Below are 24252 nucleotides of genomic sequence, written 5' to 3'. Positions count from 1 at the left end.
TAGCCGTAATGACGTAATAGCAGTCGCACGATTGGCTATGATTTGAAACTAATTTGGACTTTACTCCAAATTACGGGCTTGCAATCTTTCAAAATGTTTATAGTATCATCGTTTCAATTAATTTCAACCTCAAATAAAATGATATGTTCCCTTCACATTCTCAGAAAATGAGCAAAATGCGATTTGCTCCAAAATCGGGTCGCAGACCAGTGGTTAAGGTGTGCGGTGGCCTTAAGACTATGAATCTCTTTATGAAAGGCAAAATACTGATATAAATAAAAGATACAGATTATATGACATAGGAGCCATTAGGTGTCATCACTACTTCTCATACACACTTTACCCCCCCCCCCCCCGCGCATGTAGTTTGACACTGCCATTAACAATAGCATCAAAATTGAACACAGAAACAACTTTTATGAACAATAACAATAATAATTCTATAATCTGTTGAATCTGTTAATCCTCTAAAATGGTTCACACATTAAATTGAAAGAGACAACGGTACCATGTTTACAAAATATGAATTGCATATATCTCGGTTGACACATGTTGTGATGTATTACTCATGAACAGGAATCGTGGATATATTACACAAATAGAAGCACACATTCAACATGGTGAATATGAACTACAATGTACCCGTTTTATCAGAAGTGGGATCAGACTATTTTCAAATCAATAATACCCAATTAACAATCTCTAACAACAAAACTATTCCAATTCCTTCCATATGACAGCATGCAGATCCCATCGAGTGTTTACTGAGCATGCTCAGTTCCCCTCATCAACAGCTGACTGCACCATAGACCCAAACTCCATTGAAACACAGCTAAGTTTTATATAGAGCTATACTATCATTAAATTCTTGTTCGAAGGACGAAAGACTGCATACGATTCAGCCATTGGGTTCTTCGTTCAGCTTGAAACTCCCATTCGATATTCTCTTCTTATTCCTATCTGTGTATTCTTGGATCAGTGAAGCCGTCTTGTGGTATCCATGTTGGGCAGCTAACTGTGCCGCAGTGAAGCCTTCTCCATTGGGTTTATGGACTGGAATGGCGTTTGATTCCAGTAAGTACCCTACTGCATCAGGGTGGTTGTTGATTGCAGCCTGTACAAAACACAAAGGAATATCATTGACTGGCTCTACTGACATGGTAGATGACAAGGTGAACAACAGCCCACAGAAGGGAGCCTAAAACATGATCATCAAAAGAATATATCTTCAATTTCAAATGTCCAGTTTATGGTAATATCGATAAAACTTATTTACTAGAAATGAGCATCTGACTCATTTTCTCATCATATGAATTATCAAATTATTCTACCTATATATCTACAAGTTCCTTCCTCACTTATTGTTATCAGCAATCAATATATCCCTTATATCTACTACGTACCACATGTAATGCTGTATTTCCACTGTAGTCTGTACACATCATATCCACTCCAGCCATGTTATATGCCTGCAATCCTAAGACATCATTTGTTGCTGCAGAGCTGTAATAAAAACAAAACAACAAAAAAGAAATTAAACAAAAAAGAATTGCAGCAATGAATGTTTACATCATTGAAGATTAAATCATGAACATTAAGATGACCTCATGCATCAGGTAGCTATTGATAAACTCTTTGGTAAAATTCTGATTACTTTGCTTCTTACTATAAATTATTCATGTTACCCTTTCAGCCAAATTCTACAAAAAATTCCTTAAAAAAATGGTCTTTCATAATTAGTGATCACATTCTCTTACAACAGACCTAGTAATGATTTTTGATACAGAAAAATGAACCCATGACCATATTACCCACAGAAATTGTAAGAAGTACACAATTCCATATACTACTCACATAAAAGGTAAATAATAATCAATCGTATGTCATACCACAAAATTAAAGGTAAATGCTAGTTTTGGTAACGATATCAAAATGAGTTCGTACAGAATCCAATGAAATGACCACCAAAGTGTCTGTTTGTATAAATAAAACGCATGTGCCAAAGGATTCTGGAAGAAATTGTGTAATTGCTGAGAAATCAGCAAATAAGCACAGGATTCGGGTAGGGCGTCGGTCCCGACGCTCTAAGCAATTATTATACATTGTCCCATGTGCGCTTATCTGTGTTGGGGATCTTTGGTGTGAACATTTTTCAGCGTAGATTTCAAGATTTCACAAAGTTCAGTTAATGTAACTGTACCAGATCTAGATCCTCGATGATATACTGACAATTAAGCCTTGTTTTACAGATTTTCTCATGAAATCAGTGTTTACTGCAACTACTGGAATTTCTCTTTAAAACAAACCTCAAAGTGGTCATAAGAGACTCATAATAAACTGGACAAAAAGCACTTCAAATGACATCAAATCAGTTTGATTCAATACATGATATCAAAAGTAAATGACACCATTTAGGTTACAGGCAGCAATACCACTGTATACAATGTTCACCATATGGTCATCCATAATCTTACCTGCATAAGAGAACACCAAGATCAAAGGGACTTTCATGGACCAGATGACCACCGCATTGCTTGATAATCTCTATAGTGTCAAGTTTTCTATAAAGAAAAGAATGAAGAAACAAATTTCAATTATTAAATTGGGGCAATTCCACAAAGTTTGTACATCTGATTCTCCTGTGATAGAAGAGCCAGAGGCCATGGCCTCCAATGACCTCAGGGTATTTCAAGGTCTGTGGCTGTCAGCAGCAATTGTGAAATTCAACCCCTTTGAACACAAGTATCATCACTTTGAATAGTGAAAGTGGTAACAAACCACATTCCTCCTTGACGTGATGTCTGAACATCCATCAAGCTTCTCTACAGAAGCATGAAAGTCTATCGAAATCACCCCACTTACCTATTTCTAATGCTGTCCATGAAGGGTGTATTGCCAAATCTATCCAGGGCATATATAGGACATCCGTTCTCGAGGAGGAACCTAACGACCTCTGTATGACCTTCACTGGCTGCTAGATGAAGGGCTGTACGACCGTCATAATCTGCTCCGGATAAGTTGGCACCCTAGGAGGAAGAAGGGAATAGCAACAGATACATTAACCTTCATCTTTCTTTTTTTTAATTACAAAATCAATTGACTGAATGCAGATGGTATGCATAGTCAAGGTACAAGATGAACTATAGGATTAGTGCTTTCTTTGACCTGTTTTCAAAAAAAGGAGAATATGATCATCTGCCTGAGTTGCTCAAGACAAGTTTTCTGTTTTATAAAGATTTAAAAGCAAATCAGAGGAGAATTTACCCATGAACTTGAACCTGTTTCGAAAGCTGTCTCTTCTTAAAGCTGTATAAACAATAATTGCAGTAAATTACCAACATCTAGCTACCTAAAATTGAATTCTGTGATTATTCATTGAAAAATTCTTATATTGAAATGACAGAGATCTCAACTACATAGATCTGTGAAGAATCAAATCTTTATGAATGATACTTACAGCCTTCTGCATGTATTTGATTGCATTGAGGTCTCCATTTCTTGCTGCAGCACACAATAAGGGTGGGAACAGTGTATCACTCACAGCTTGGATTTCCTTTTAATAGTTCAAAAGAAAATATTACAATTAAATTAATGTCTTCACCCCAAGACCAATATTTGTAAAAATTTTATGAGCCCTGGTTAAAAAAATGAGTTAACAGTTAAATCTGCAACATACCGCAATCATACTCTTCCTATTAGAATTTGATATATGATGAACTTTTACAGATGTAGAGGAAAGCAGATTACTGGAGAGGCTTCATTTTCTATTTCAAATTTTTTTTTAAATTTAATACAGGACATTTAATTCATAAGAAAAACACACTCTATTACTATGACCATATTTCAAACCAACATTTTCATTATGTTTTCGCTGATTGTATAATGAATAGATGCAATCAATCTTTAAAATGTGTCCTATAATCAATGACTAATCTTTGTGTGTTACATGGTCATGATCACTTACTTTGCTGCTACCAATCCTCAATGTATCTACCACTGCTCTGATGAATTCACTGTTCTCAAATGTAAACGATCTGTCCTGAGCCATAGATACTGATATCTCTCCTCTAAGATTACGTTTGAGTTGTTTTCTCTTCTCTTCCGGTGAAAGGTCAGGTTGTCCAAGGATGAAACTAAGTTTACTGAGAGCCGCTTCAGGGGTGATGTCAGATCCAGGTATCACTCCCGCATCTAACAGAACCTAAAACAAAGTAATATTTCATGTCCTCAAACTGTGTCACCACCTTATTCTTTCAATGATCTCTTATTTGCATTAATGATGTGTGTTCAATGATATCTTAAGATACTTCTGGATCAAATGAGAAAAGTTGCAGACCAAAAATTAATGACTTTGACTCAATTTTTAAAATATAAATTTTTAATTTAAATTGATCATGTGTGATGCCTTCCTTGGGTTAAAGTGAAACGGGTTCTGAATCTTCAAGCCTACAGTAAACATAATCAACTCTTTAGTGTACCTTTGTCAAACAAAAATGCAATTTCCATCCTTTATTTCACTCCCTGGTTACTCCATATAAAGTCTGCTCTTCCTCTGATTATAAAGTGTTTTCCTGCCAAGGGGCTGTTTCAAAACATTTATGTGGAGCCAAGAGTCCTGCTAAAGTAATCAATGTATAATCTGATTGCCCTTATTCAAAGGAATGTTAAATAAGCTCAAGGTTGAATCGAAACAATTGATGTAAATGACACACTTTTACAAATATTCAAAGGGGAATCCAACCAAAATAAAAGTTGTTTCCATCAGAAGAAGACAAATCAGACAAGTATATGGGAGAAAGTTTTGACATAATCAGACAAATTATGAAAAAGTTATGAATTTTTAAAGTTACTACTCTCCCATTTACTCCAATACAGAAAATGGTTAAATTGTTGGGGTTTTTTGTTTTTTTTCAAACTATAACTTTCTTTTACAAGGATATAAAGCATTACGCTACATCGCCTCGGTTAGATTTGGGATAATGACCAGGGGTGGTATTCTGAGGTCATTTTATCTTTAAAATATGTTATTTTATCTCTTAAAATGAAATTGGTATTCTGAGATGAGATTTTATCTCTCAGATAAAATTTTAGATTTTATCTTGCATATAAATTTTATCTTGCGTATCTACAGATGATACGCAACAGAACAATGCCTGCGTACACATACCCATCGCGTATCTGGCCATTGCAACGCAGATGATGTGCTTGCGCCCATGTTACCTCGAAGGAAAAATAAAATAAACTTAAAAGAGGGTAGAGGCTATTTTATCTCTGCGACATTGATTTCACCAATATTTCTAGGTGAATTAACCCCAAATGGTGACATGAAAATGAAGAAAAATTATATATTTATTGAGAATAACACCTTAACGTTGTTCCTGTACAATCAGAGAGTATTTCATAAGACTTTTCTTGACTAATATTGTCTTTGAAATGATGCTTGAAAAGATGCGATAAAGACTTCGAAAAAAGATGAGAGTATTGTCCTTTTTGTTAAAAAGAAATCTCTGTAAAGACGCGTAAGCGTATAGTGCAAGCGTATTTGAAGTCAATAAATTGACGCAATCTCACCCCTTTGCCACACCTCCTGGCGGAATGGATTTTAATTGGTTGAGTGATGTGAGAGAGCTATAAAAGCGCGTTTCTAATTGGATATTGATTAAAAAATAGGTGTGTCTTACAGAGATAAAATGAAGATAAAATGGTTCTCAGAATACCAATTCGGAGAGATTTTAAGGGTATTTTATCTCACTGATTTTAACGGAGATAAAATATTTTATTTTATCTGAGATAAAATGGATCTCAGAATACCACCCCAGGGGAAGAGGTAACTGAGAGAAAACCTCAAATCCTTTAAAATTATTTGGCCTATGGGAAAATTGTCCTTCCAACTTTTCGGAATTTAGTTTATACCCACTTGCCAATTTGAAATTTACGTAGTTTCAGGGATCTCAATGTTAAGTGACATAACTTTCTAATTTCTTGTCCAATTTCTTTCAAACTTTCACCATTCTATTCAACTAATTTTTCTACTGTCTCACACAACATTTTATGACCAAGGTTGGAAACCTTCCTCAGGCCACCTTGGTCTAATGCAAATTTAACACCCAGTGGTAGCAGTAAACCAACCTCTGTGAATCACAAGGAAAAAGTGGTCCCTGAACATGACCTAACCAATGGTTGCAATAATGTATACAACACTCTACTAAGAATGTAAGCATGACTTACATTCTCAATTATATATTTCTAAAAGACCTCCTAGTTCTTTTAATAAATCTAACCCTCAGGGACACCAGTCAGTTTTACTCACTGAGCCTGAACAGCCAGGACACATTTAAGCCATAATACGTATGTGTGCTGTACAATAGGTCAACTGAAAAAGTGAGAAAAGGAAGTTGTAAGGTCCTGAATTTGGGTGAAAGCCTGAAGACTGGTATCTCTGGTTAAATCGTACCTTTCCTGTTTGATAAGATGCTGATACACCACCGCTGGAGCACTGAGTACAGTTAAGGATGATCATTCCCCTGTTTGCTGCTGCCTCGATCTCTGCTAAGATATCTCTACGATCATCAGGACAGTTCCCTGCACCATACGTCTGAAGAACAATACCTTCCATTGGAGGCTGCAGGAAAGCTCTTATCTACAAGAAAAAGTTGATGAAAAATCAGCTACAAGTATAAGAACAATGATACAGTGACAAATCACATAGACCCATATTCTGAAATAAGGGGACCGTTTCATGAAAGTTGTCAGCACTGACAAGTTGTCTTTCTCCGACAGTTACTATAGTAACAGTCAGAGGCAAGTGCCTTTCAGCCAATCAAAACCAAGGATGTAACTGAAATTGTCAGCACTGACAATTTAGTCAGTGCTGAAAAGTTTTATGAACCACCCTCCTGAACTCAGGTTCAATTTCAACTCTGGTTGAAGTTGAACCCTAAAAGAGCCGGTTTATTTAGACCCCTCTCACATCAGTAAATTTTCTATCTATTAACTCATTTGACACTCAAGTCATTCACAACTTATAAGAATAATCATAGAAATTCAAATGAGAGAATTAAACCTGTTCACATAAAAAAAACAGGGACAGAGAACTTTAGAAAGTGTGTGTTTACAGATTTTGCCAAAAAACACAGATTTATGGATTTGCTTCATATTAAAGCAAGGGGAATAAAAAAAAACATAATAGTAAACATAATAACAGACGATATAAAAAAATTGTAACATTTTTTGGCTTGCCAGTAGTTTTAGCACAGAGTAATACCATGGTCTTCGTTAAATTAGACTTCAGCATATGGGCCATAGATTAAACAAAAGGGCAACTTGTTTTTGTCTGGCACCCATTTTCTCCATCACTGCTCAAGCCATGAAAATTAGAGAATTAAACATGTTCACAAGAATAAAAAACAAGGACATAGATTTTCAGAAGTATGTCTCTATGGAATTGCAAAAACAGATGTCTTGAGAGTGAGGCCAATGCTTTCCACACAAGGTTGAAGGCTCTAATACCTCAAGAAGAAAACAATAGGTGTATGGATACAGCCACAATACCATTATGACAGTATCCCACAACATATATTCAAAATAATTACAAATTTCAAAGTTGACCGGGCACTATTCTAATTTTTTAATGCAACAACTGAGGAAATGTCATAAATATATAATGAAACACAGATTCTTCATATAGGGGAAGGCGGGGTAAGTTGTGACAGTTTTTGCTTTTTGCATGTTAGAATTGATATGATTAATAATCTTGTCAAAATAAGTACCTTGCCTTGAAATTTAATTCTTCTGACATATTTTCCACCTACATATAACTTTCTATCCCCACACTGAAAGTCATCGTGACCTTTTAAAAAAACAATGTCAAATGGCTCAACTTGCCCCATATATGGGGTAAGTTTGAGCCATCTTCTGGGGGAAGTTGAGCCACAAAAACTATGTACAAAAAGTATGAGGGGAGAACCAGCATGTCAATTTTTTGTTTAAAGTCTTTTCACTTGCTAATTCTCTATAAATACTAACATCCTTTAAAAGGAAAAGAGCAGTCATGTGAATTTGCTCCTTTCAGCCAGCATTTCAATCAATTTTTATGGTTTATTTGTTTTTTAAGATACATTACCATAGGAATTACCATGGCTCAACTTGCCCCATGCTGTTTGGCTCAACTTACCCCAGTCCGAACTTAGTGCGATAATTTTGTATCCACACATTTATTATGCATCCATCATATAAAAGACTATGACAAGAATGAAGATCCATACCTGGACTAATAATGTTGTTATCATGTCTTTATTATATTTAAAGACATGTGTGTTTATAATGCACTTATTTATTTCACACTCTTTTTTACTTTTTTGGCTGAAATTCATATTTTTCCCTCTAAAAAAATACTTTTTGTTTCAAAGTTGAAAACATTGTGGTGGGGTTAGGGGTTATGCTAAGGGTCATCAATACATGACACCACCACAATGTCTGACTCATTCATTATTGGCCTGGGGCTGGTGGCTCAACTTGCCCCTATGCTCAACTTACCCCACCTTCCCCTACCTATAGTCATGTGAGCCAGATTGTTGCAAATGATATTCTTTCCACAAAAATGTGAGTTAATATTAATATATTAATCATATTAAAATTTTTCACCTCTAGCTAATGTCATTAAAAATGATTAAGGGATCCAATTATTCGCGATATTCCAGTCATTCTTAAGTTTGATTGTAACTTCACACAATAGTTTTATGAAACATCATCAAGGCTTTGTTTCACAAAGCTTGACATTAATGTTAATTCTGAAATCATGGTAGTAAGTAACATGATCAAATTGCACAACAACCAATCAAAACAAGTTTCATTTAGTTAACATTGGTGGAAAAGTTACAAGCAATGAGTCATACAATTTTAGCAAATCTGTATTTAATTCAAATGATTAACTATGCTACTCAGTACAGTGTTTGTCAGTTTTAAAACCGATCATCAATCAATTTTCATGGTCCCCCCCAATCAGACTTTTACATGTATGTGCATGTTGACTGAACAGACATTTAAACATATTTTGCTGAATCTATCACATCTTCCACAAAAAAAAATTATGTTTCAGAGGAAATTTGTGACTGGTGCAAAATGGAAATTGTTCCAAAGAACGGGATTAACACACTTTCCCCTTTATGAATGAAGAGATATTATTTGTTTCATGCCTGACTTACCGTTTCAGAAGTTATACTGGGAAATAGCCTGAGAAGTCCTACATTCCTCGTCATATTGGTATTCACTCTAAATGCTTCCACTGTATTGGCTCTGAATATACTCGCCCAATTCACTGAAAGTAATGTCAATTACAATGGAATTTTAACATATATTATTTGATGGTATCACACATTTCAGTAGCTACATTTTTATTCTTCACACCCCTGATTAATAGTTAATTTTAGAACTAAATATGCAATTTTAAGATGGACAGGAAAAATGAAGTTTTAAAAGAGAGAAAGAAAAGCAGTAAAAGAATATGAAGAAATAATGGGATATAAACAAGAAACAGAATATATCATAAAAACAGTAAGTGTTATTATTAGAAATGGTAGAGAAAACTTAAATAAGCAGCTAGGGGCAGTAGCTGGGGTGTTTTTTGCTTTTTTACAATTTTGTATTTCTTTTTGCAAGTATTATTTTGTCTGCAACCTAAACAAATCTTTCAGATTTTCATTAATACTCTGTTTTCTAGTATCAATCAATATCTATTTCACATGTGCCTAATAGAAACTGAAATGCATTGCAAATAACCTTTCTATATTGCTCAAATTATTTCAAGTTTATGGTCTCATTGGCCCTCTCCTTGGCCAAGATTATATTTCTGTGCCCTTATTTTTTCTAAATGATCTTGTATGCCCTACAAAAAAGTGACCTTCCTCTAAATATTGAAAATTAAAGATTATGGTCTTTGTGTTCGATATAAAAAAAACATGGCAGCATTGCTCAATTACAGCCTGTCTAAAGCTGTTTTAAATGTTACATAATGTCAATTACATTTAATTTTTATCATTTATTTATCATCATCACCAACAATAGTGAAGTTGATCAATGCTAACCTGTACTGATAGGGCTCACCTGTGATATCAACAGCCATAGTAAGAAGGGGAGCTAGATTTGGAGAATCAAAAGCTTTAAAACTTTCACTCGATATCTTCACGCATCTGTTGCCTCGATACAGCTTATTATTGAAGTACAGCGCCACCTTGTGGTCAAAGAGAATCATATGAACCCTGATTACAATAATTAACACTCTAAATGAAATGACATGCTTGGTCGTTTTTGAAAAATCTTTGAACACAGAGAATGTGTGTCAGACCAGGGGCACGTTTCATAAAGAGTTACAACTGTTGTAACTTTGCCATTATGGCAACTACCATGGAAACAGGGCTCAGCAGCCAATCAAAATCAATGATACCATGGTAGTTGCCATAATGGCAAAGTTACAACAGTTTCCACTCTTTATGAAATGGGCCCCAGTTCTACTCCTCAACATGGTCATGATGAAATAGAAATTTTCAAATTAACTTTCATTCCAAGATTGAGTGTAGATCTTCCAGGATATTGGAATCCTCACGATACAATATTTTTTCCAACCTCGGCATTTCAACAAATAGCCGCATAATCATCTCTTGTGTTTTATTAATTTGAAGGTCCAAAACTTGTAATGATACCTCTGGTATGACGTAATGCCCAGCAACATATACAGCACCAAGAAAGTTATCCCTTCCATCACTTCGTAGTTCAGAGAGTGGTACTTGAGATCCTGTCAAAATGACTGGTTTGCCTAGATTCTCCAGCATAAAGGACAATGCTGATGCAGTATACGCCATGGTATCTGTACCATGGATGATCACAAAGCCATCATAGAGACGGTAATTCTCTCGGATGTTCTCCACCATGTCCAACCAATCATTGACAATGACATTGGCCGAGTCTTTTAAGTTTACATACTCCTTCAGATGGTAGAACACTCGGCGGCCTTTGGATACTCTACAGAGAACAGGAAAAAAAGACATGGTTAAAAGTTGACTTTCGACTTAAAGGGATGGTCCAAGCTGAAAATATTTATATCTTGATACATAGACTAGATTTCACTGAGCAAAATACAGAAAATTTCATCAAAATCAGATAGCAAATAATAAAGTTATTGAAATTTAAAGTTTAGCAATATTTTGTGAAAATAGTCATCATGAATATTCATTAGGTGAGCTGATGATGTCACATCCCCACTTTCCGTTTTCTTATGTTATTACATAAAATCATATTTTTTTCATTATTTCATACTTGTGTGAATAATATGTCTCCCTTATAATGAAATAAGTTGCAGCAATAAATATCTAATGCACTAAATCAGTTGTCAATCTAATTTTTGTAGTTCTTGAAGGAAAAATTTTTGAATTAACCTAATTTCATATAATAAAATACAAAAGAACAAGTGGAGATGTGACATCATCAGCCCACCTAATGAATATTCATGACGACTGTTTTGACAAAATATTGCTAAACGTTAAAATTTAATAACTTTGTTATTTGTTATCCAATTTTGATGGAATTTTAGGCATTTTTCTCAGTGAATTCTACCTTTTTTATCAAGCTATAAATGTTTTCAGACCGGACCTCCCTTTAATTTGATATTGTAAAATAGCTTTAATATTAAAGTAATTGTGTTTTCTACTAAGAAATTATGAAATATAGAGATTTATCTGGGCTTCATATAGTAGATGTCTTCTATTTTTTTCTCCCAAATAATGAAGATTGATATTGATAAGCAAACAGTATGAGAAATATATTTACTAGGGGATACATTTTTAAAATAAACAAAACACCAGAATACAATCCTACTCCTGAGTATACATTCCTTATGTACCATGTTGGCATAAAGCTGTATTACATTTTTAACAAATAATGCAGGTGGCTTATAATGCCAGTACCAGTAAAAACTCTGCAACATCTGTTATTTCCCCATAGTAATAGAATAAATAAAACAACTGTGTACATACATATCCACATCATTTTGCAATGTGGTACAGAGAAACACATCTTCTCTTCATTGCCATTAAAATCATACCTTTACTATCAATGTGTATTGAAACATGGAGACAGGATCTAAATCTCTAAATCCATAGGCTAAACCTAAACTACATATCATGTGAAAGCTTAGACACTCAATTTTCCAATTTCTTGACTTTCAAATAAGTATGATCAATGTCAAGGTCAACACAAGTTTATTGGGACATTCGTGTATACTTTATTTTTTTCTCTATAAATAGGTACATGTATGTATATCTGACAATTTTTTCTTTCTTTATGGTAAAAAGGATGTTATATCCAGCTCTAATAAATGTCATGATACCATTTTTGCTTTTAGTTTTAAAGATCCAGACCGGACCCAAAAATGAAACTGATAAATTATATACCAATCGAAAGCTTATAAGCTACTTAATACAGCAAGGTATGTTTTATGCATTTTCACCGCTTCCCAGCTGAGTATTTTGCTTAAGAATATTCCAATTATCGGGCTTCGAACCCTGTTTAGAAAATAGGCTTTATTGTGCTTTTCACCTGCCTCGAGACCGTGACGTCACGTTGTGTAAGAAGCGTCGTGATTCCATAGGTTTGTACACAGAAAAACTGGGTGATTTTTTTGTTTTCCAGATAACGCATTTCATTCTCTTCACTTCTATCACAGAGGGATATCGCATATATTTTTTCCCACAAGCTTGAATTTATGAAATCTACAGTTTTGAACTAGTTTTTGCCATATTTTATTTCCTGCTTATTTGGCGCAGATTTCAATTCTATCTGCATTTAGATTATGTATAACAACTTTTCCTGACATAGCAATTTAGGCCCAATAAGAGCCAAACAAAGAAATCACAAAAAAAGGTAGTGAATAGTTGTAGGTTTACAACAATTTGAACAGTGAATAATTTTGAGTGCCACTTTCATCTGAAAACGAAAAAAAATATGGATTCATAACATGGAAATGGAAGACAATACCCAATGCTTTTGTACACAAACCTATGGAATCACAACCCTCCAGACACAACGTGACGTCATCATTTCCAGGCGACGTGGGGGTGCTCAATCAAAGCGTAATTTGGAGGAGCAGTTTCTTTGATTTTCATTTAACATTTTTAACTATTGGAAGGAGATATATGTAATATTTTTGGTATATTTGTATTGTATGAATCATTACCTTTATTTTGATATATGATTGTTCTTACACCGGTCAGGGTCTTTAATAACTAATTGACTTGTTATTGCATAACATATTATATAGTCATGCACATCCATCACCAAAAAAAAATATTTAACAAATGTTACATCACTCCAAAATAAGCTATAGAGTCTCTATGCACTTGACTCACAATTTTATTTTCATTCCTCTCAATTAATTAACAAGCAGATGAACTTCTCCTGTACGTCCCGATTTCAACCGATTAATACCCCATCTTCTGCCAATATTGATTGGGATGGATCAGGTCTCAGATCATGGTAGTGGAACGGGCCCATATTAAAGACAATTTGATTGAAGGTTATCCAAATTTCTATCTACATGTAGGCATACAAAGAAGTTTGATATTGAAAAACAAGGAAATATAAAGATAAAATAACATAGGCTGATATGTATCTTTTAATCCAATGCCAGCTCATAGCGCTTTGTATCCTCAGGCAAAAACTGCTATATAAATCCAGCTATTATTATCATTTTATTGCAGAGTGTAATAATAAATATTGTAATTCTAGTGCTCAATTCCCGTTAATACATGTACGTCTGTCATGGACAAATTGTCCAATTGTGTACATCCATCATGATAAACCCTGATTTGGGTACTTATCTGCCATTGACATATCTCCTCCTTACACTCATACCTGAATTTGAAGAAATCACACGAATCTTCAATATAAAAAGTTGGAGAAACTTATTTCTTTGTGTACGTCCAACTGGAGGGTGTTATCCCACGGTCACAGGAAGGGTGTAGGCCCAAAATGATGTGAAAATATTTTCTTCTCACAGAAGTACATTGCTTGGTAAGAAACATCTGTGTTAATAATATTCCCTTTTTGGGTCAAATCTCATTAATTGCTGTGAAATGGACCTCAGTATTTGTGGAATTGTGAATATTGTATATTTCATATCATGTTCAAGTACATTTCTAAAACATGGTAATGCATAGACTTTTTTTTCTAGTATAACAAACTGTTTGAAGGACTTTGACCAAATACCTAATACTCGGAATCAGACACTCAAATATTCTAGTCCCAAATTCCAAGTAATTTAACTTACGGAAGGACAAAAGTATTTTTGTCTTCTTTATCGAGACCGACTTCCTTGGCATATTCAGCATCATAAAGCATGGGCATGCTTCGTATCACTTCTCCCATGTAATTCCTTACAGGTATGTATACTGCAAAGAGAGAAAGGAAAATTATAAACTCATGAACTATTTATTTATTTGAAGCCAAAAAAAAGATGAATAGATATAGCAAAAGGATATGGAATAAATCTTTGTTCAAAAAAGATCCATTCCAAGTAGTCAATGAATTTCATTTCAAATATAAAAAGAATTAAGCAACATCATAAACATGACTCACTACGCATTTGAGAACTAGGCCTACATCCACAAAAAAAAAAAATTTTAATGAAAATTTCCTTCATCAATAATACAAATCAACTGATTTGATTTGTTTAAATCTGTGTTTGGGATTTTGGGAAGTTTAAATTCTTCAATTTAGCAGCATAATCAAGCAGTATTATTGTTCTTTCACTGGTACACTATTGAGAATATGTCTTCCTCCTCGGGGGGTGTTTCACAAAGATTTAAGTATGACTTTAAATAGAGTCGCACTTAAAATCCTAAATGCCTAGTTGCACGCATTATAAAAGCCATAACCGCATTGGTCAGATCATGCAAAGAGGACGCACACTATTGCGTATTGATTAGAATGCATGTTGCATTTGAGATACACGTCAACACTTAGTGTGATTTAACATACTTAAATCATTGTGAAACACCCCCAGGTGTACTTTGCATGATATTTAAAAGCTCTGTATCAAAAGTTATTAGGCCAAACCATAAAATGTTGGTAGGATCGCAGAGAGGTCTATCTTTCCCTGTTGAGGCCCCCAACTCACTTCCATACTCTACATTTTTTTAATATCTGTGTTTCAATACTTCAGGGAATTATCTATTCAAAGACAAACAACAGAACATGTCATCTTAAACAAATATGAATCTCTCTCATGAAGAAATTGGCTACAAGCTGTACAGTGTGTTCCCTACTGTCATGCAGCGTCTCTGTGTTGAAACTGCACCCTATGTAAACTTTCATCAACGATAGGTCAATAGTCCTTCACATCATTATATTTCCCAACTCTACAGTATTAATATTAGGCTTGAGATTATTTACAGGTACCATATCAATATATTTCTTTCTGTTTTTTATAATACCTTGGTACATGTAGGACATTAAAATGTAAAATTGGACTTTTGGATATTTTCTTTATAATGTCGAGCTATCTAGAGGTCTCATAAAAAGATAAATGGCATGTAAATGTACATATACATTATGAAAAATCAATTTGTTTAATAGATGCTCTTATCTTATTCTTTTTGAAATGTTGATAATAAATGGTGAGATGCACACTTTATCAAAGAAATCTATCGCAAACATAGTAAATGATATTACGAATGCAGACATGCCAAGTTCAAAGACCAGCAATGCATGAGGTTTTCTGTGATTCGGCATGAGATCACAGTATGGGGATATATCATATTCATGAGAAAGAGATTAAGGGTAATGAGCAAGAGTCTCTAATGCAGGAGATCTCAAGCATTACACGAACGATCATTATTGCCACCACTCTCCTGTATAGAGTCATCTGCTATCATCACATTTAGTAAATGACCCAGAGGGTAGATTTTTAAAAGTAAATGTATATAAATAACAATAAAAGATTTTAAAGTGTATAGTAAAACCTACTTAGTTTACACCTGTATACATGTTTATAAGGACTACATGTACCTGTCTATAATGAACACAAATTTGGACTCCCTCAAATGATTTTCCCGATTCAAACATGTACATGTATGACAGGGACCAATCCACGATAAGAGGACATAAGACCATTTTTTTTCATAACCTTTTCTGGGAGGGGTCTTTCAATAGGTCGAGCTTGATTTTTTTTCACAAATCATTTTCATGATGAATAGTAAAATGCACCTCAAATCTTGTTTTCTCCTTATTCCCTACAACTCTTTCTGAATTTATTCTGCAGAAATCAAGTACTTCTGTGGGTTATGCTGATGAATTTTGACAAGATAAAGTGATAAATCATTTTAAAAAAGTGTTGGTTTGCTTTTCACCTTAATAATATGCATGTTGTATGGAATAGGAAGGAATGTATAGTTATATTGGTCACGGTGGCTCAGTGGTAGAGCACATGCCTCATGGGTTCATTGCTTGTGAGTCATACCAAAGACTACTAGACCAAAAGCTTAAGTCTATGACCTGTTCTGCTTGACTATGCTGGCTACAGTCTGGGATGGTAAAGTAAAATGTCAGACCCAGACTGAACCGAAAATTGAAATTGACAAAGCATATACTAATCAAAAGCTAATAAACTACATGTACCTACATGTAATACAGAAATGCAAGATTTATGCATTTTAACTGCTAATAGCTGAGTATTTTGCCTAGAAATTGCTTCAATAATCGAGCTTCGAAAATAGACTTTCTTGTAAATGCTTTCACCGGCCTCAAGATCGTGACGTCATGTTGTGTTAGAAGCGGTGTAATTCAATAGAGTTGTACACAGAAAAAGTGGATGATTTCCCCCCTTTCAGATTACGCATTCTATTTTCTTCACTTCTATCACACAGATATTCTCAAATTTTCATTATTTGCTGATGATACTGCTGTCATTTCATCTCACAAAGATATAAATATTTTAATTTGTAATATAAATATTGAATTAGAGAAACTAAGTGAATGGTATATTTGTAACAAACTCTTTTTAAATGCTGATAAAACACATTACATAATATTTCATTCCAAACAGAAAAAAGTTTCTTGTCAGGTTTCCCCTGTGTATATTAAAAATGATATTCTTAAGAAATGTAATATTGTAGAATTTTTAGGCATCAAACTTCATGAATCGCTTGATTGGTCTCACCACATTTCTCATGTTTGTTCTAAAATCTCAAGGGGAGTTGGTATTATATCACACTTTAGAAACACACTGCCAAAAAATATTTTATTAACTATTTATAACAGTATTATATTACCACATATCAATTATTGTAATATGATATGGGGCAACTCTTACAAGACACACCTATACAAAATTCATATTCTTCAAAAACGTGCTATCCGTATAATTACTCATTCTAACTACATGACACCAAGTACTCCTCTGTTTTGTGACCTAAAATGTTTGCCTGTTTTTGATCTTGTAACAGTAAACAATCAATAAAAACGCTTGTACAAAGTCCTTTTTTTTGTTCAAGGCATCCAACACCCTATTTATGAAATTTCTACTTTCCCTGTCAAAGATCAAGCATATAGAGTCTGCCGCCGTCTATAAGCATTTAATAGCTTAGCTACTAACAAAAAAAGCAAGATGGCTACATAAACATCTGCAAGTTTTTTCCCCATCTTCGAAAATTATATTTGTTTTTTAATATAAATTTTTAAAAAATGAAATCGATATTCTATAGATCTAAAAGTGTCGGAAATAAAGCTCTAGCCCATTTACACATTTTAGAGCTAGATCTAGATCTTTTACAGGCAAAGTAGATACCGGTATCTCACTCTCAGGGGCAAAAATTGCAATGTTGACCATGGTATACGCACATGAATGGGGCACAATCCCTGGCTCTGTGGAGAGTAAGCATACGTAAGTGAATGATTTTTACCCTCTAGGAGCCTCCTGGCTCTTTCAAGTTTTAAAATGAGACCATTTGAAATGGAGGTCTCTAGCCCCCTGTTATTCATGTTATGTGACTTTCCCATAGACGTTGTGTGTACCTCTTCCCCCCCCCTCGCCATTTTTTTTGTTCTTTCAATCGCGGTGTCAAAAATTTTCGTGCTATTGCACTCATTTTTTCATGATACATTTAGCTTTATAAATATGATACCACTTTCATGACAATATCTTAGGCATGGTGGCTCAGTGGTAGAGCATCCTCCTCATGAATGGAAGGTCGTGTGTACAATCCTCGGCCGAGTCATACCACAGACTTACAAAAATGGGACTTTCAGCCTTCTTGCTAGGAGCCTAGCATTTAGATTGGAGAAGGGTAATGTTATCATTTATTTTATCTCTCTATTCAACCAAGATATAGTAGATCTATGTTAAACCAAATGAAAATTGAAAAAGCATGACAAAACCACCTTTTTGTGGGGCAAGTTCAAGACGCATGGCCATACAGAGACTAAAGCTTTTGGTCTAATGAATCCCCAGCCCCCCCCCCCTCCGTGTTATTTAGGGTACATCTATGCTCGTTCCCTCCCTTTGAAAGCACCCCCCCCCCGGGGGCACCCCCCTATCTGCCAACATTTACGAACCCCCCTTTCACGGGCTTTTCCTGCCTTGGTAACCCCCCTAAATCTAAAGCACTGCTCAATGTACCCCCCCCCCCCTCTCTCAGGTGAGCTCTGACAACCCTTTATCTCAAGACAAAAAACCTCCCACCCCCTTCATCTCAGGTAAGCTGTCATTACAATAGAGGATTCCTGATATCATGAAGGAGGACAAAATAGTAAAACCATGAAAACAATGACTTTTCATAATCTGATGCACCTAGGTATTTATTGTTTGTCTTCCAGTATGGCTGCTTGTGGGGACCCTCTACAGGCCTACCTTAGGAAAGATTTTTTTATGTTAAAAATGAGATCTCAGAACTCAATGCAGTCATAAGTAACAACAAAAAAAATGAAAATCTCATGACATAAATGTTTGTTAATGGTAAGCAGTTTCAAATTTTGTTACTTTCCGTGACCACTTGTAAACAGAATCACGAAAAAGTACCGTTACCTGACATTTTGGGAACACGCCTCCCGTTGGGCCACTTACATTGATGAGTGGATACCATGCGTGACCAAAAAAACATGTTAAAAAGGATGTCTTTTTCAAGATAGGGCATGATATGTACGTAATGTAACAAGGGTGTCAAAAACACTAAAATAATTTTTAAAGGGTGTCTATTTCGCTAGGAAAGCTACATGTTTTAAGAGGGTCAGATTTGCGAGGGTTTCATTTTCATACTCAATCATCATCAATTTACTTTCAAAATTATCTTGAAAATAAAAAAACCTTCAGTTGGACCTGATAGTGGTAAGTTAATAGTTTCTTGATATTCACGAACGATACCACAACATGGTCAACATTAAAGGTAGGGCCCGGGGGGGGGGGGGCAATTTCATTCACGAGTGGATACCATGCGCGACCATGGGGTCTCGAAAAGCACCCTAAACACATAATTTCCATATTCTGAAAATGCACCCCTTAACAAGTATTTGCGTGTGAAACCCTACCCTTAACAAGTATGATGGGGTGTCCAAACTTCGCGCACTTTTCAAAAATATTCATCAGGCTTATTTTTTTTCACAAAATATTCATAATTTATACAAAGCCAATTCAAGAAATAGTTACCACATTGATGGCAAGATCGTATACTATAAAATCATGGACAAAAATGGTCATTTTCAAACAAAAGTGGACATGGGGGTGAAAATTAAAACTTGCTAGCAATCATTAGGCATCAATGTTTTTTGAAACTACACATCTTAAAGTATATTTTTCCATTTCATTTACATAAAAGTATTAATTATGTCTTGAGATACAGTGAATTTCATGCAAGGGAAATCAAATGTTACAAAATGTTGATTTTTGCATTAAAATTCACATATTGCCTATCACAATATAAAATTTGTAATAGAAGCACATTTGTTGGCAAGATACAAGCTGTGTATTGTATCTAACTCCTAAATAGCAAAAAAAAAATTCTGTGAAGTGTTTTTCTGAAAAAAATTGGGTTTCGAAGTTTTCAAAACTGGTTGTCGTGTCACTCACGTTTTAAATGCAAAAAGCTTTCTTGAGCTTTGTATTCTGAAAATTAATTTATCCCAGTACTGGAGCAAATACAGTTTATCTGTACCTTATTGTATATAAAGTAACTTGGTCCAATGTGTTAAGGTAAAGCTAAAATAAACTCTTAAATTTGTGTCGTGTCACTCACAATGTCGTGTCACTCACAAAATGTCGTGTCACTCACGGTATTATATTGTGTATAAAAAAGGACATCCAGTAATTTTTGAAGCGTTTTACCAGGGATACAGTCAAAATGTTGTTCCTGACATCATTTAGGCCTATTTTAGGCTAATAATTTCCTCAATCTTCCTAATTTTACTCCTTTTTATGGAAATATTGAATTTGACATTGAGTTCATCTATTTTCTCTCCTCTCCGTGGTTGCCTTGGTTTAAAAAATCCTGACAATTTTCCATTGGTGTGAAGACTCGGATCCTAATTCATATTTTGGTGAATGTACTGTGATTAAGAATATAACAACATAATCAATCAACACAAAATTATGAATGTATCAAGAGAAAAACCACTATACTTTAGCAATGGACATATTTACAATGCATAAAGGGTTGGTGATGGTGATGTTTCAAGTCATACCTAGGTATTACTCGAACATTCTCTGTATCCATTTACAGAAATGAGCAGAAAGTTCACCTTTCTTTTGAGCAATGTTATTTCTTTGTTATACTCATAGAGCTTTAGAAAAGTCAGGGATCCTTTTTTGAAATTTGCAGAAATTTAGTGGTAAAGTAGTGTACATGAGATATAAGAGATCACCATGAACACCAAACATTTTTTCAAATTCGGAAAAGAAAATATTTTTCTTTTCCTTCTGATTGATTAAATCAACCTTTTCATTTGCCATAAAGCTTGTATTCCAGGACATGAAATAAACAAATTTGCAAGAAAACATAAACATTTCAGGTGAGAATGTACTGAGATTTGATAGAACATTTTGGATATTGCTTGAAGCAGCTACATGCCAAGTTCAAAATCATTATTTGTTCGGCCACCATTCATACCGCTAGTGATTAACTACATGTAGGGTCTGAACAGCAAACTACCGTAAGCGGGCCGATGTGTGTTCAGAGCAGATTTGCATTTACACATATTCATTACAACAAAATGATGCATGTTCATGTAGGTCCCAACAAGTCCCAACCGAGACCGCATTTTGATTTTAGCAACTTTGGATGGGCTGCCATGTACTGGTCAGTAGATCAATTTTTTTTTTTTTTGGGGGGGGTACCCTGATAAGAACAGAGCAGGACCTTGAGGGGAAAAAGTTATTGAGGTATAAAGGGAGCCTGGTTGGGATGCTGAATTGGATTTTAGTGTAACATCCAAGGGCTTTGAAAAGGAAAGGCTAATGACTTGTAGTTGTTATGTAATAGTAGCAGACTGCAAGAATCAGGTACTGACTGCGTCTTTCACCTTGTGGCTTTCTCTGGATTCCCCTGGTATGGTATATGATCAAATAATTAGCAATGAAAAGGTGCTTACAAGATTCCAGCTAAAAGCATAGCTCTGAATTTTGGTACAGTGCCTACATGTACTGCCTTGGGAGGGTCCACATACAAGCAGTGTTCAGGAGAAAACCTATGCTTGTTGAGATGAATTCCCAAGTTTCTCAAGGATTTGCTGATAGTCCATCTGAAGTGTGCAGCAACTTGATTGGGGTTTGGTACCAAAAAAGACATTGAAACTGCCATGTCCTATTTGGACAATGCCTAAAATATTAAAGGAGGATAATATTGTAATCCAATATTTCAAGAAAAAGGAGTCATACTTGACATCATTGGCTACCAGACCATGCCAGATGATGTTAGTGACTATTGAGAATACCTTTCTTACAAGGAAAAATTATTCCATCCGTTGTGGATGCTGAATTGTACGAACCTGTAAACTTTCATATACAGTTAGGGAGACAGAGTTAAAATTTTGAATGATATCAGGCCACAAAAAGAATGTTTGAGTTGATGTCAATGCCAAGACCTCATAACACCTCCTTCAAGTGCCCCCTCCTCCTCTAAAGAGGAGAGTGGTAGAAGCCCTAGTGTGACAATGTGGTATGGTATAGGGAATGTGAGTTGATGGGCAAATATGACCATAAACCAAGAATAAAACGTCAGGATGACATATTATGAACTTTAAAGAAAGCAGTTATTATGTAATTAAGCTTGTTTTTTGGTTAATGGTATTTTACTCTTCTAGATCATGCAAAAAATACTTTCAATGTTGAGATAAATGTTGTATTTTTGCACTTGTCGTGTCACTCACATTTTGGATGTCGTGTCACTCACGGTATATAGGAGGGTACCATTTTCCATAGAGAAGGTTTGATTGATTTTGACTATATGTGTTAGATAGGTACACTATTTATGTCCATTTACTGGCACTCACAGTACTCCATGACAACTACTTGGGCACGAATCCAACCATATGTGTTAGTGGTCAGAAACCCATGTCCAAAATTTGTCGTGTCACTCACGCACCGTTTTTTAATCATATCTACTAAACGAATTGTTGAATTCAAATCAAACTCGCAGTGGCCCATGCCAGTCCTACATTGTAAATAATATAGTAGTCATGATTGATTCATAACCTTTAAGTTTGAAGATATGAGCCCTTAAACCTCTCCGATTGTCGTGTCACTCACGTTTGAAAATGACCAAATGTAAAGTAGGTCAAGGGGTTTCGCCGGTATCGCGATCTCAAAATTCTATTCCGATCGGCGAATGCGGGCTGTGCTGGAAAACCGTTCAGAAAAAGTGTGACCTAACTTCGCGCACCAAAATAAGCTTTTGTGGAGATTAAACAAAAACTCAAGCTCAAAAAGTGAAATATATTAGATTGATGGCAAAATGCTATGGAATCTGTTAGTACCACATTTTTAATGATTTCTGCTTGCAAAATGGTGATATCGTGATGCTTGTTGATTTCTTCAAAACGGGCGCTAGCGGTGACAAATTTGCCGATCTTTTGCCAATATTTTCATAAATACTGAACTCATCCTAAAGAAACTTGAAAAAGACATCCTTTTTACATGTTTTTTGGTCGCGCATGGTATCCACATGTCAATGTAAGTGGCCCCCCCGGGGTCGGGCCTAACGTACGTTAGAGGATTATTCCCGTTATTTATTTATTAACAATGTTTCATCATCATCTCGGCCCTAACTTACCTCCATCCACTTTCTTCATTCCAATTGTTCCACCGACATAAATGACAAGGACTATTGTCTCTGTCACATCTTGGGTTATTAGAGATGATGAACTTGACTTTTTCATTTGAACTAGACTACTAGCAGCTTTTGGTATGAATTTTCCATCTGGAGGAGGAGGAGGAGAAGGTTGAGGAGCCATTCTGTTTTCCACTCCAGTTAACACCACTTAATTAGTCGACCTAGCTCTCGTTGTCTCATCAACCATCATCAAGTCACACTGTCAGCATTGCATTGTTGATTGCACCGCTGTTAATGTTCTGGCATGACTTGTGTTCCATTCAGTACTATACTCCGGCCTACAATATTTACAGACAGATTTCAGCTGTCTATAAAACAGTCTAGCTGACTCGACTCAGCTCGCCCGTGCGCCGGGCCGGATCAGCTCTCAAATACACCCGCGCTAGCACGATCGCTCGGTCGGTCCCGCCAGCGGCTCCAGTATAGTAACATGCCTTTTCCACGTTCAGAAAAATGAAGCAACATCAGTATTGTGACGCGCGGGCTGCAGCTGCAGCTCGCTTTCTCTCGGTGGGGAGGGGAGGGGGGGGGCAGAATCCTTCTTGGAGGAGCTCGATCAGACGATCGCACCCCTTTCTTGGGGGTAAAAGGTTAAATTATTTGCAGTCTGTCAACAATTGTTATGTCCAACAATTTCCTTTGAGATACATAATGGTGCTCGAGCGCATCCCTTTCAAATTCAATGTTTTTTGGGTTTTTTTTTTGGGGGGGGGTTCAATTATTATAGATCTAGGCTAACCTCTAGTTCTATCCTATCTATTCAGTTAAATTCAAGGTAATGTCAAACATATTATATGTTTAAACCAGGGGCGGATCCAGGATCGGGGACGGTCATTTTTTAATTCTCAATTGAATAACAAGAGTAAACACCCGGAACCTACTCCATTTT

The 24252-nt window shown here is 35.4% G+C and overlaps 1 protein-coding gene across 1 annotated transcript; it reads right to left on the bottom strand.

The window, feature by feature from the left end:
• On the bottom strand, positions 1 to 23684 carry LOC121419184 (L-asparaginase-like). Its single transcript, XM_041613535.1, has 12 exons — positions 23304 to 23684; positions 14318 to 14438; positions 10698 to 11016; positions 10102 to 10228; positions 9204 to 9316; positions 6455 to 6640; positions 3965 to 4201; positions 3458 to 3553; positions 2863 to 3026; positions 2475 to 2561; positions 1404 to 1503; positions 1 to 1114 (listed from the first exon to the last, which is right to left on the bottom strand). The coding sequence occupies exons 1-12, from the start codon at positions 23482 to 23484 to the stop codon at positions 899 to 901; spliced, it is 1947 nt and encodes a 648-aa protein (XP_041469469.1). The 5' UTR covers positions 23485 to 23684; the 3' UTR covers positions 1 to 898.
• Between the last annotated feature and the right edge of the window lie 568 nt (positions 23685 to 24252).

This window comes from Lytechinus variegatus, chromosome 7, assembly GCF_018143015.1.
Source record: "Lytechinus variegatus isolate NC3 chromosome 7, Lvar_3.0, whole genome shotgun sequence".
Lineage (NCBI taxonomy): Eukaryota > Metazoa > Echinodermata > Echinoidea > Temnopleuroida > Toxopneustidae > Lytechinus > Lytechinus variegatus.
This window is presented reverse-complemented; position numbering and strand designations above follow the sequence as displayed.

What these genes read in the sequence shown, in the direction of transcription:
- LOC121419184 (XM_041613535.1), bottom strand. Translation starts at nt 23,484, where the DNA reads ATGGCTCCTCAACCTTCTCCTCCTCCTCCTCCAGATGGAAAATTCATA. An exon ending in AAAAATACTTTTGTCCTTCC is followed by an intron (nt 11,017 to 14,317) that starts GTAAGTTAAATT and finishes TGTTCTCTGTAG; the next exon opens with AGTATCCAAAGGCCGCCGAG. An exon ending in ATGGACAGCATTAGAAATAG is followed by an intron (nt 2,562 to 2,862) that starts GTAAGTGGGGTG and finishes TTTTCTTTATAG; the next exon opens with AAAACTTGACACTATAGAGA.